Source organism: Dioscorea cayenensis, chromosome 15 (genome assembly GCF_009730915.1).
Source record: "Dioscorea cayenensis subsp. rotundata cultivar TDr96_F1 chromosome 15, TDr96_F1_v2_PseudoChromosome.rev07_lg8_w22 25.fasta, whole genome shotgun sequence".
In the NCBI taxonomy this organism is placed as follows: Eukaryota; Viridiplantae; Streptophyta; class Magnoliopsida; order Dioscoreales; family Dioscoreaceae; genus Dioscorea; species Dioscorea cayenensis.
Window position 1 is genome coordinate 14,884,591 of NC_052485.1, and position 13,272 is coordinate 14,897,862.

Here is a 13,272-nt window from a genome sequence, read left to right on the forward strand (position 1 = left end):
AATTAGTAGTCCACTATAAGTGTGTAAATATGTTCCTAATTATCATCATCATCATCACCATGATCTTCTTCTTCTCTTCCCTCATCCTCTAAGACATCATCTACTTCTTCAATATCACCATGAACAAGTATTTTTTTCATTATCAAAATCTTTTGAGTAGATAACATTTCTTGGAGTAGACACTTCAACTTCTTGGTAGACCTCTTTAATTACTTAAATCAAGGACTTCTTGATCACTAATGGAAAAGTGAGATTTACTTATTGCCTTGGTTTTGCATACATCCCACCAATTCTACAGATGTCAAGTTATCAAAGGATAAGGGCTATAATAAACTTGGTGACATTGTGCGGCTAACACAAATGGTTCATTAGTAGCAAGTATTAATTCATAATTTACTTCCACTAGACCATGGTGAGGATCCACACGAACTCTTCTATATCAATTCATCTTATTCATGTTGCTTATATTCAACCTTCAATTCATCATAATCGTCTAGTATTGGTGGAGGATGAGTGTCCAAACTAGAATTTAGAACAAAATAGACTTTTACAGCTCTCACCAAGTTGTGAGAGTTCAATTCTCGGCTGAGGGCACATTTCTGGGAGTTGTGAATAGTGGTTTTGTACGAGTGGTTCCAGCGCCCACGTGAGCGCAGCCCCGTCCCCACTTGTTCTACCGAGGCTTGTGCACGTCTCTGGGGTCTCTAGTGGGTTCGCCCCGCTCCTCTTCCAAAAAAAAAATAGACTTTTAGAGTAGTGAGAATAAATTTTATTTTGTTCTTCCATCCTGTAAAATTTGTTTCATCAAATTGGTTCAATTTGACATCATCTTCATATGTTAGAAATTTCATTATAGAATCTATAATTAAAGCTATTGTTGAAATATTGCAAGAATATCACACTCAAATTGTTAGAGAAATAAAGAAAAAAAGAAAGGAATTTTTGAAGGCTTTGAGGCATGAGATTACACTTTCTTGAGTATAATATTACTTTGCTATCAAAACAATTTACACCGAGGATATAACAAAAGCCGATTAAAAAGCACACTATGGAAATTAAATAGAAAAAGATGTTCTAAAAAAGATCTCTTTCGGACTATAGATATATAGAATTGGAAAATCATAACTCATTATAATTTTGGCTATGGATTCAGGTACACTTCCATGTCTTTAAATATTTATTCTTATAATTCGACATGAACAGAGATCCTTTGGTGTTTAGATGTGAAAAAGTGTTAGGTGGAAAAAGATCACACATTTTTTTCATTAATAAAAAAACTACAATGTACAAGATATATATAGATACAGTGTATATAAATATGGTAGCTATACAAATATAGATATACAGTTGTATTCCCTAACACCCCCCCCCAACAAACTCATGGGGGATCAGACATTGAGAGTTTGGACAAGAGAAAATCATGGTGTGCTCGTGTCTGAGATTTAGTAAATAGATCCGCAAGCTGACGCTCAGAAGGAACAAACTGGGGAGCCAGGATGCCTTTACTGTACTGATTACGCAAGAAAAAAGCATCAACACCAATATGCTTGGAGAGGGAATGTTTGACAGGATTCAAAGTGATCTGAATGGCACGGTTGTTGTCACAATGTAGAGGAGTAGGAGCATGCGAGACAACACCAAGATCATGCAAAAGCCAACGCAACCAAATAATCTCCTCAGCAGTAGTAGCCATAGCGCGAAGCTCCGCTTCAGTGCTAGACCGAGAAACACCAGTTTGCTTCTTGGACTTCCAGGCAATGAGAGAAGAGCCCAAGAACAAACAGAATCCAGTAACAGAATGACAATCAGACCGATCACTAGCCCAAGTAGCATCAGAATAAGAATGAAGCTCCAGAGAACTGTGCTGAGAGAAAAGAAGGCCTCGCGATGGAGTCGCCTGAAGATAGCGCAAAAGCCTCAAAAGATGGGCATAGTGAACAAAAGTAGGTGCACTAACAAACTGACTCAAAACATGCACAACATAAGCAATGTCTTGATGAGTAAGGGTAAGATAAACCAGACTCCCAATCAAGTGACGATAGCGTGTCCGATCGGATAAGGGAGTCCCCTCATCAGCACGTAACTAAAGATGTAGCTCCATAAGAGTGGTCACAATACAAGAGTCAGAGAGAGCTACCCGTACGAGGATATCAGATATGTAACGCTGCTGGGACAGTTGAAAACTAGTAGAAGTAGAAGTGACCTCAATGCCCAAAAAATAGCTCAAACGACCAAGATTAGTCATCTGGAAATGTTGCTGAAGGTGATGCTTTACAAAACCACATGAGCAGGATCATCACCAGTGATGATCATATCATCCACATAAAGAAACAGCAAAGTCTGACCATGAGAGAAAGAGTGCACAAACAAAGCGAGATCATGTGGACTAGGTTGAAAGCCAGCAGCAACCACAGCAGAACTGAAACGCTCAAACCAAGCCCGAGGAGCCTGTTTGAGACCATAAAGAGCCCTCCGTAGGCGATAGACCAAACTAAAAGAAGAAGAAAAACCAGGGGGAGGAAGCGTGTAAACCTCCTGCTGAAGATCCCCGTGAAAAAAAACATTTTTCACATCAAGCAGAAAAAGGGACCATCGTCGAACAACAGCTACAGCAATAAGAGCTCGAATGGTAGTCATATGAGCCACGGGAGCAAAAGTCTCATCATAATCACGTCCCTGCTCCTGCTGAAACCACGAGCTACAAGACGAGCCTTGTACCGTTCTACAGAACCGTCAGAGCGAGTCTTGACTTTATAGACCCACTTGCAGGTAATGGGAACAGCACCAGGAGGAAGGGGAACCAAATCCCATGTAGAGGTGCGCTCGAGCGCCTCCAACTCAGTAGACATAGTAGCTTGCCACTCAGTAGGAATGGGGGTGGGGCGGGGCAGGGCGGGGAATGGGATCCCCGTCCCCATCCCTGCTCTCCACGGGGCGGGGATTCCCCGGTTAAAATTCTCCGCGGGGAAAAATCCTCCCCCGCTCACTCCTCCGCGGGGATCCCCGCCCCTCCCAAAACATTAATATAAAAATTTTCTATAAATAACTATAATATTTCTAATGCATTTATGTTACACATGCTAAAGATGCTATATACAATTGAAAATAAAAATATAATGTATGATTAAAAAATCTAGACAAATGGATATTTGAATAAAAAAATATAATGCTTATATGTAGCAACACATGGATATTTGAATAAAAAAAATCTAGACAAATTACAATTACCTAATTATCCAATTCATTTAAATTAAATAAATAATTAGTTTTTATGAATATTAGAAATTTGAAAATTAGAAGTTTGAATTTTAATTTTGTAGATATATTATATAATAATTTTATTAAAATAATTTAAGATTTTATTAAATAAATATGTTTTAATGAAATATATAAATTTAAATAGTTAATGAGTTGTATGAAATAATTGTGAGTTCCATAATAATAACTAAAAATATTAACAAATAAATATTTATTGATTATATATATAATATTATGTTAATGTTGAAATAATCTTTAATAAATATATTAAAAATATATAATATATTCTTTTGGGGAATCCCCGCGAGGATCCCCGTGGGGCAGGGAGACCATTCCCCGCCCCCGCCCTGCCCCGCTAGGCGGGGAGGAATTTTTCCCCGCTCCCCGCCCCGCGGGAGGGATGTTTCGGGGAATCCCCGCCCCGTCGGGGCGGGGCCCCGCGGGGAACAGGAATTCCCCGCCCCACCCCCATTCCTACCACTCAGGTATTTGGACAGCCTCTCGGTAAGAAGATGGCTCTAGAGGGCCATTGGAGAGAGAAATAGGTAGGTCAAGAAGCTGAGAGGCAAGATTAAGGCGATCAGGGGGATGACGATCACGAAGAGGATAGGGGGATCATCCACAAGGAACACATCAGAGGAAGCCGTTGGCGCCGGGGTGACTGCTCAGGAAGAGAAGGAGGGGGAATAGAAACCTAGACAGGAGAGTCAGTAATCAACGGTGAAACAGATGGAGGAGAGGATGGACGAGATACAGGTGGAGGTAGAGACAGAGAATGTAGTGAGGATACAATGAGAAACTGAACATCGGTCGATGTAGTAGAGGAGTGAGAAAAAGAGGAAGGGGAAGGGACAAAGAAAGGATGATCCTCAACAAAGGAGACATCACGTGAGATACGGAGGCGTCGTGCAACAGGATCATAACACCGATAGCCTTTGTGCTCAGTACTATAACCAAGGAAGACACAAGGAGCAGACTGAGCAGAAAGTTTAGTCCGCTCTCGAGGCAAAAGAAGGATATAACACAAACAATTAAACACACGAAGATGAGAATAATGGGGTGGGTTGGAGAAAAGACATTCCCCTGGACTACGACCCTGAAGAAAGGAAGAGGGTTGAAGATTGATGAGGTAAACAGCAGTAGAGACAGCCTCAGCCCAGAAGTGAGGGGGAACATGGGAGGCAATGAGAAGAGTACGAGCGGTCTCAAGAATATGACGATGTTTCCTTTCGGCAGTGCCATTCTAAGCATGGGCACCAAGACAAGAGAGTTGAGGAAAAGTGCCATGGGAGGCAAGAATCTCACGAAACTCATGAGAAAGATACTCTCCTCCTGAATCGGAACGGAAAGTACGAATGGTGGCAGAAAACTGGGTGCGCACCATATTAGAGAAATCAATATAAACCTTTAAAAACTCGGAACAAGAACACATAAAATAAATCCAAGTGTAACGGAAGAAATCATCAACAAAAGTAACATAATAACGATGTCCACCTTTGGAGACAAACGGGGCAGAACCCCAAACATCCGAATGAACTAATTCTAATGGAGAACCAGACCTAGACATACTCGAAGGATACGGGAGTTGTAGCTGTTTGCCAAGCTTACAACCCGAACAAGAATGAGAACTATCAACTGAAACATGACCTAAAATGCCTTGATGAATAAGAGAAGACAAACGAGAACCACTAGGATGGCCAAGCCGATGATGCCACTGATGGAAGAGAACAGTAGAAAAACAATAAACAGAGGCTGCAGGTAACATAGAAGAGGACGGAATATGAAGATGATCGAGTACATACACCCCACTATGGCGATGGCCAGCTCCAATGAGGGTACCTGTAAGACGATCCTGCACACGATAACCAAACTCATTAAAAATAACAAGATAGCCAAGAGAAGCGAGCTGGCTAGCAAAAATAAGGTTCATAGAGAGCTGGGGTACAAAGGCAACATTAGGAATATGAAAATGAGTGGTGTGTAAGAGGCCACGACTAGGGATAGGGAGTGTCGTGCCAATAGCGGTAATGACACGAAGATCAGAAGAAAAGGGGTGAAGAGAGTGAAGGTGGGTAGCATCATAAGTCATATGAAAAGAAGCTCCAGAGTCAAGAAAGCAAGAGGATGAAGAAATACATGTAGGAGCAAAGGCGACTGATGTGTGAGTGGAGACGTCGGAGGCATCCTGAGTGAGTACTGGGGCCGAAGAGGAAGAAATCTTACTCCTGAAAAGTTGTTGAATAAGTTTCTGAAACTGTTCAGCAGACAACGGACCACCCTGAGTAGCTGAGGATAGGGTGGGGGCTGTGCGTTGCTGTGCTATCAGCTAAGCCCGCTATAGCTTGCGACACTCAGTACGAACATGACCAAGAGCATGATAGTAATGACACTGAACTGACCGTCGATGGGGTGCACTAGAAACCGGTCCCTGAGACTGAGAAAGAGGACGGACAAGAGCGCTAAGACCATGAGACTACATCAAAGGAGCAATGGTCGGTACGGGGTTATGCTGGGGAGCAGCAAGAACATAGTGAGGAGCAGCAGGTGGTTGAACCACATCTAAGGACCGAAGATGAGTCTCCTCAGCAAGCACATAAGCCAGAGTATTACTAGCAGACGGAGATGTAACCCGGTGCAGTAGCTGAGCACGAACGGCCTCGAACTTAGGCCGAAGACACATGAGAAACTCATAAGTACGAATATAATCGCGATCCTGAGCAATGGCAAGACACTGGGCACAAGTCGGAGAGGGAGAAAGAGTTATCTCATCACACTAACGCCATAAATCACTAAGCACGGCAAAGAAATCCGAGACAAAGTTCCCACGCTGATAGGTGGAGGTGAGAGTCTGTAGCAAGGATTAGCGCAATGCCTGACTGGAAGGAAGATAGAGTGCGCGCAGATGATCCCAAATCGCCTTTGCTGTAGAAAGATCATAAACAGCCAAACGAATAGGAAGCTCACAGGACTGACATATGATAGCAATGGTACGAGCATCATCCTCAGTCCACTTGAGCAAGTCAGCAGACGGGGAAGAGGATGCGTTGGTAACTGTAGACGAAGAGGAGCTAGAAGAGGCGGCAATAGAAGAAACCGGAGGCGGACGGGTACCATCAACATGACCCCAAAGATTAAGTCCGCGAAGGAGCACACGTAAAGTGGAAGACCATGCTTTATAATTCTTGCCATTAAGCATGACGTCTGCATTTTGTAGATAAGAAACCTGGGCAGAGGCCATGGAGCATCTGCACAAAACACGAGACGTGTGGGAGAAGAGCCTAAAAAAGAAAAATACCACGGGGCCGAGGGCGGTGGGCTTGCACGGGCGGTTGGTGTCGGGCGCGCGCGGGGCCGAGGGCGACACGTGGGCATGTGCGGGAGCCGAGGGTGGCGTGGGGCCGCGTGCGGGGGCCGAGGGCGGCGCGTGGGCTAGTGCGGGTCGAGGGCGGCGGGCGGCACACGGGAGCCGAGGGCGGTAGGCAACGCGGGGGGCCGAGGTCGGAAGTCACGAGGGCGGCGCGGAGAAAAAGAGAGAAAAAAAGTTTAAGAGAACCTCTCTGATACCATGTTAGGTGGAAAAGATCACACATTTTTCATTTATAAAAACTACAATGTACAAGATATATATAGATACATATGTATATAAATATGGTAGGTATACAAATATAGATATACAGTTGTATACACAACTGTATTCCCTAACAAAAAGTATATTTCAAAACCCTAATTTTATAATTTAATAAATTGATTCACATGATTTATTATGTGTTTTACTCTAGTAGATCATCTGGATCCCTGATACATGTTTTTTTTTTTTGAACTTATTATTAAGATCATTCGTGATCGCGAAAGGAGGTGAAATTTTTTTTTTTTTTTAATAAAGTAAATAAACTACACATTTATTAGAAAAAAGTGAAGATAGGAGGTGAAATTTTGCATAAACAACACGTACTTATAATGCTAAATTTATAAATGATTTATGGCTTTAAAAAAATTACTCACACTCGTTGGCACACACTTTTATAATATAATAAATAAAAAGAATTAATCCAACATGTTAAAAACCTCATTATTAATGATGAAATGTCCAAACTCCATATTTCATAAGATAAATATACTCCCTCCGTTAAATTATAAGTATTCATCTTAATTGTTTCAGTAAAAATTAAAATTAAAATTAAAAGTTTTATAAATATGTTGCTTACATTTTCCATCTTATACATTTTTTTTTCTGTCCACTAAAGTTAAGAGTTTAAAATGATAGTAGTGGAAAATAATATACTCAAAAAATTAATATTTAAATTAGATATATAAGTAGATAATTTGATACATCAAAACTTTTTATAAGACTAAACATTTATAATGAAATAGAGGGAGTAAAAAAAAGCTTTATTTGTTTTTTAATAAATAAATAAATATTTATAAACAAGAGATATCAGTCTCAAACATTTAAATATTGTTGACAGATCGGAATAATCAAGTGAGATTTAATGAGGGCAAAGTTTTTTCCTATTTTTTTTTAACAAATTATTTTTAGCATAAAATTTATATGATACTTCCTGGAAGTTAGTCTTCAACTGCATATTTTTAGTGAAAAACAACATAATTAAAAAAAGTAAATTATATACGTATGTATCTGTTGTCAAACATTAAATTATATCTGCATCAATCCTCATAAATGCAAGAACCTAACCCAAATTAAACCCATCAATCAATTCATCAATAAATAATGTAGATTAATGAAATAAATATAAATGGGTGTAATGTTTGTCATAGATAATTAATCAGCTAGCTAACATTAATGTAATTTTCTCATTAATGGTAAGACTTATATTTTAGGTTTTAATAAGTACTCCTCTCTAGATTTGGTTGTATGTTACTATCTATTTATTGTTCAAAACATTTATTTTCTTTTTTCTTTTCGTTTTATTTTTTATATGTTTATGACAAAGTTGGCAGTAGTCCTTTGTCAATTTTATTTTAAAATCAGCAAGTTGCTTTCTTTCATTAAAGACCTTCATTAAACATCAAAATTAACACTTGCGTGTTTAAAACAGAGATAAATTGTACTATATTTTTTTTAATATAAAAAAATTAAAAAATAGACTTTTCATAAAAAGATTTTAGCAGATAATATCCGAATTAGTCCCTCTACTTTTTTTTCTCTTTCTTTTTGGTCCCTCTACTCAGAAATGCGCCCCACTAATCCCTCTACTTTCGAAAATGACCCAATTTAGTCTCTCTATCTTTAATCCCTTCCCATCTAGTCCCTCTACTCTTGAAAAATACAGCCAATAATTGGTCTATTTTAGTCTAAAAGGGACTAAGTAGAACCATTTTCAAGAGTAGAGGGACTACTTGGGAGCATCTCTGAGTAGAGGGACCAAAAGGGAAGAGAGAGAAAAGTAAAGGGACCGATTTAGGTATTATACCATTAAAATACGTAAGAGTGGATATATATATATATATTGCACAATAAAGAGAAGAAAAGAAATATTAAATTTGAGAAATAGATTTTTTATAAAAGATTTAAAGAAAAGTTTTTGAAACATTTTTCAATTTAAGATAAGTTAAAAACATGAGTAAACATGAAGTTAATACCTCAACACATCTTGTGCCTTCACTTTACTTTAACGAATACTCGACATAAAAGATTCAATGTCAATAGAGCAAGAGTCCATTAGTTAAAAAGATATATATATATATATATATATATATTACTGTAACTTAAAGAATTTTATTAATCTAAGTAGTTTTATTATTTTGAAAATAGTGTATTTATTACATGAATGATCATTCTCAAGTGTTGTGCAAGAATAAATTTTTATTTTTGGCACATATCTAATAACCTATTTTTTATGGATATATATAAATTTATCCACAATATTTTTTTTCATTTTTTAAATTTTTTTTAATGAAAGACACTAGATTTGACAATGCCTCTACGGCTCTACCAGACTACCAGAGAGCAGTGCATAACAGAAACCTTTGGCAAATAAAAATATTAATAAATTATATAGTCTGTTACTATTTTTTTACAAATAATATTAACTTGGTTATTTTTAATTTAAAAAAAAAATAAAAAGGGAAAAATAGACAATAATAAAGAGGGCCTAAATATTCCAACGAATCACACCGACAACCGCAACTGAAACGGGTCAAACTTTGGCGAGAGTTACTGGATATTAAAAGAGCGCGGGAAAAATAGAAAACATACAAGGTGGCCACAACCAATCAAATTAAGAATGGTCTTCATTGACGTAGGGCCCATATTGTGGGCCCATCAAGCAGCGAACAAAGCAGGCATTTAATGGCCATGTTCGACACGTGGCCCAAACAGTGACACGTCAGCGTCACTGTGGGACCCCACACCTTGCAAGCTTCCACCATTAATGAGGGGTGTTTATGTAATAACGTCCTGACGTTGATGGGTTGTACTCACTTTGGCGGCAGACGTTAGCGCCGCAGTTTTAATTAATTAATTATTTATTCTTGAAAATCCATAAAAAAAAATATTGATTTTTATAAACTGACTGTTGAGTCAGCTTATTAAAAATAAACTTAAATTATATTAAAAAAAATTATCTATACTCCATCAATTATGAATTAAAAGTTATTTAATTAATGTTTTATATGATTGCCAAAGACACCGGTTTGCCTTTGGGAGAGGAAGGTTGCAAAAATTGGACGCAAGGCATTAATTCCACTACTGCTAGCCTTGGGATTTGTCTTTTTGTTAAAATATATTTACTCCATTTATAATGTTTTAAAAATCAGTTGTCCAATTTACACTCAAATTTTTAAAAATAAAAAATAATAAAAATATCAACCAATATACTCCAATATCCAAATGAACTCCTAAGATTTATCATCATTTAAATTGTCATATATTTATTGGTAAAAAAATAAGAAAATATTATACGAACGTTTATTAGGTATTAATTAAGTTTTTTTCATGGAAACGCATATTTTTTTTATGACATCTTTTGTGTACATAATCTATATTTTTAATTTTCTAAATAAATATATAGACATAATTCTTGACAGCTGAATAATCATAAAATAAATAAATAAATTACAAAACAACAAGAAGAAAAAAAAAGAACTAATATTAAGTTTTTTTTTAAAAAAAAAAACAGACCCAATTTTACAAGAGAAACATAGAGATGGTTTCTTTTCTATTAATTTTTTAAAAATATTAACAAAACCCTAGAATATATTTAAAATTTTTAATTATTTAAAGAAGAAGAAAAAAATTCAAGGTGAAACGGAATTGAGATCAATCTTGATCCTCTTGGGCACCACGGGAACAGGCACGTGCGAGGCACAGCGTGGGCACCGTGGATTCTGCCTCGAGATCAGCACATAAAGCAAGCATCCAGGGCATCCAGCGGCCAACATCGCCGACCCATCCGACGAATCCGAGCCGTCCATTCCATCCTCCTCCTCGCCCAACCTCCTCTTCACCGACGATGACGTCGTCGACGACGACGGCGAAGGCGAGCCGTCCAATCCTCTCCGCCTGCCTCGAGATTCGCGCTCCGCCCTCTCCAAAGCGACCCTAACCTTCTCAAGCGTGCACACGCTCTGGTATTCCGCCGGAGCACCGCCAACGACCCTGAGATCCAGCACGGTGGAGACCTCCGACATGGCCGATATTGACGCGGCCACCGGCGCCGGTGGGGGTAGGTTAAGATCATTGAGCTGGCGGTGCAGCCGATCCGATCCGCTCTATAGATTAAAATCCCAGATTCACCATAAATTCCCCAAAAGTTTTTGAAAAACAACTAAAAACTCAAATTAAATAGAAAAAAATTAGGAAAATTAGAGAGAAAAATCATACCAAGAGATCAAGACCACGGTCCCAACCGGCGGGGACAGGAGATCCGAGGCTACAGCCACCGAGAAGGTCTCTGGTGATGAATTCTCGGTTCCTCTTGCCGTCAAGCTCGTCCTTCATCATCCGTAAGCGCGCGCTCACGTCTGCCGTCATGGAAGAGCTCTGAATTAGAGCTAGGGTTTCTGGTTTCTAGGGTTAGGGTTTGTGGAGGGAAGCGTAGCGCAAATGAAGAAGATGGAGAGAAGAAGGGGTGGGGTATTTATTAGAGAGGGTGGGGGTGAGAATAACAAAGAGGAGGGAGGGAGGGTAATTAATGCTAAACTGTGTTTTTGTTCAACTTCTTTAATTAATCATTTATTAAGCAAGTAAATTCTCTCATAATTCATGTATTTAATTTATTTTTTTTCATAATTATTTAACACATGTGAAAATGAAAAGTCAGCACTTTATTTTATGGGGTTGTTTTTTCAACTCATTTTTATTTTTTATTTTATTTATCATTATTTTTTTATTTACTTATTTTTTATAAAGTAGACATTTAGAAGGCTAATACCGGGATTAGACTGCAAACTCGCTCTCATAAATGGGTCCACATGATGTTTTATATGGTAAAACAAAACCAGTGCTATTGAACTAAAGACTTTTGGTTATCTATATTAATGATAATAGTTTTATATTTATTATTAATGACTCATTGTCATTTAATTTATTGCAACAACTCTTGGGCTATCTTATGCTAAGTGGGTAGCTGCATAAGATACTATTTTTAAAAAAAAAATACTATTTATTATTTTTAAAAACCTATTAAAGTTTAAATTTTAAAAAAGCTATTTTGTTTTAAAAACATATTATTATTATTATTATTAAACCGAAAAAATAATAATAATACTTAATATGGTTTTATCATTAAATATGTTCTATATAGGAAGAGAAATTAAAAAAAAAATTATGCCCGTTTAAAACATAATAATTTTTTTTTAAAAAAAAAGTTTTTAAAAATAGCAAGAATGTTTGCGTTTTTAAACAAATTAGTAAAACTTTTTGGGAAAATTACCTAAAAGCTCCTAGAAAGTTTCAAACTTCCACTGCAGTCATTCTGACAATTTCATTCTCTCTTTTTTTTTTAGCCTTTACGGTTAGTTCTGTCAGTTAAGTGGAGGTAAAATGACTCAAATGCCCATGTAACCATGTGAGATGAAAAACAAAAACAAAAGCAAAAAGTTTCCCTCCAAGTCTTATCACATTTAATGTAAAGTATGGTCAAATATTCCAATGAAGCTTCTTTATCAGAGAAAAGATGATTTTTCACTCTTTCTTCTCAACGTTGCCATTGTTTTTGAACTTGTGCTTGTTTATCTTGGTCTGGTTGCTGAAGCTTCAACTTTGTCTTCCACCTTTTTTAGTTAGCAGGTTGAAGTGAAGATATTTATACGTAAGCTGTTGTTGCTCCTGTTGTTATTCTTCTTCTTCTTCTTCTTTTTCATCTTCGGCATCTTCTTCTTCCTCTTCTTGTTATTCTTCTTCTTCATCTTGTGCATGTTGTTCTCCTTCTTTTACATCATTTTCTTCATATGCTCTTTATCAACTTCATCTACTTAACCTTCGTCTTCGTCATCTTCTCTTCATCTTGCTCATCTTCTTGTCTTCATCTTGTCTTCCTGTCCTTCTTCTTCTTCTTCTTTTTCTTCTTCTTCTTCTTCTTGTTATTCTTCTTATTGTTGGACTTTGTTATTCTTCTTATTGTCGAGTCCAATTAAGCACGCTTTTGTCATTTTTGCATCTGTAATATACGAAGCTTAATCACTTTTGTCATTTTTGTAATTCCATGCATGCGTCATTAACAATGGAAACATTTTCCGCTATGGCGCAACACAAAAGTGAAGGACATGTGCTTCAATTCACCGTTTCAAGCTCATGGGAATCAGTCATGGGTGAGATATGTGCTCGCTTGGCCGTAGATGTTTCTTAAGTGAAAGTGAAGTTCGTAACGCTTGACGCATAAAAAACGCTTTACCCAATTGAGTTTGACACTGATTTTCAATGTATGTGTCATATATACCATAGTTTCAATAAATTTGTCGTGGACATCATCATCGAGGATGTGAGTGTCTTTGTAGATGGAAACTCAACCTCCTTGATCCATTGTAATACTACAATCATGATTTTGCTGATTA

At 37.6% G+C, this 13,272-nt stretch overlaps 1 protein-coding gene across 1 annotated transcript; it reads right to left on the minus strand.

The window, feature by feature from the left end:
- Nucleotides 1-10,377: 10,377 nt before the first annotated feature.
- LOC120277522 lies at nt 10,378-11,340 on the minus strand. The gene is made up of 2 exons (XM_039284383.1): nt 11,102-11,340; nt 10,378-10,989 (listed from the first exon to the last, which is right to left on the minus strand). Exons 1-2 carry the CDS (start codon nt 11,249-11,251, stop codon nt 10,516-10,518), a joined length of 624 nt encoding a protein of 207 aa, XP_039140317.1. The 5' UTR covers nt 11,252-11,340; the 3' UTR covers nt 10,378-10,515.
- Between the last annotated feature and the right edge of the window lie 1,932 nt (nt 11,341-13,272).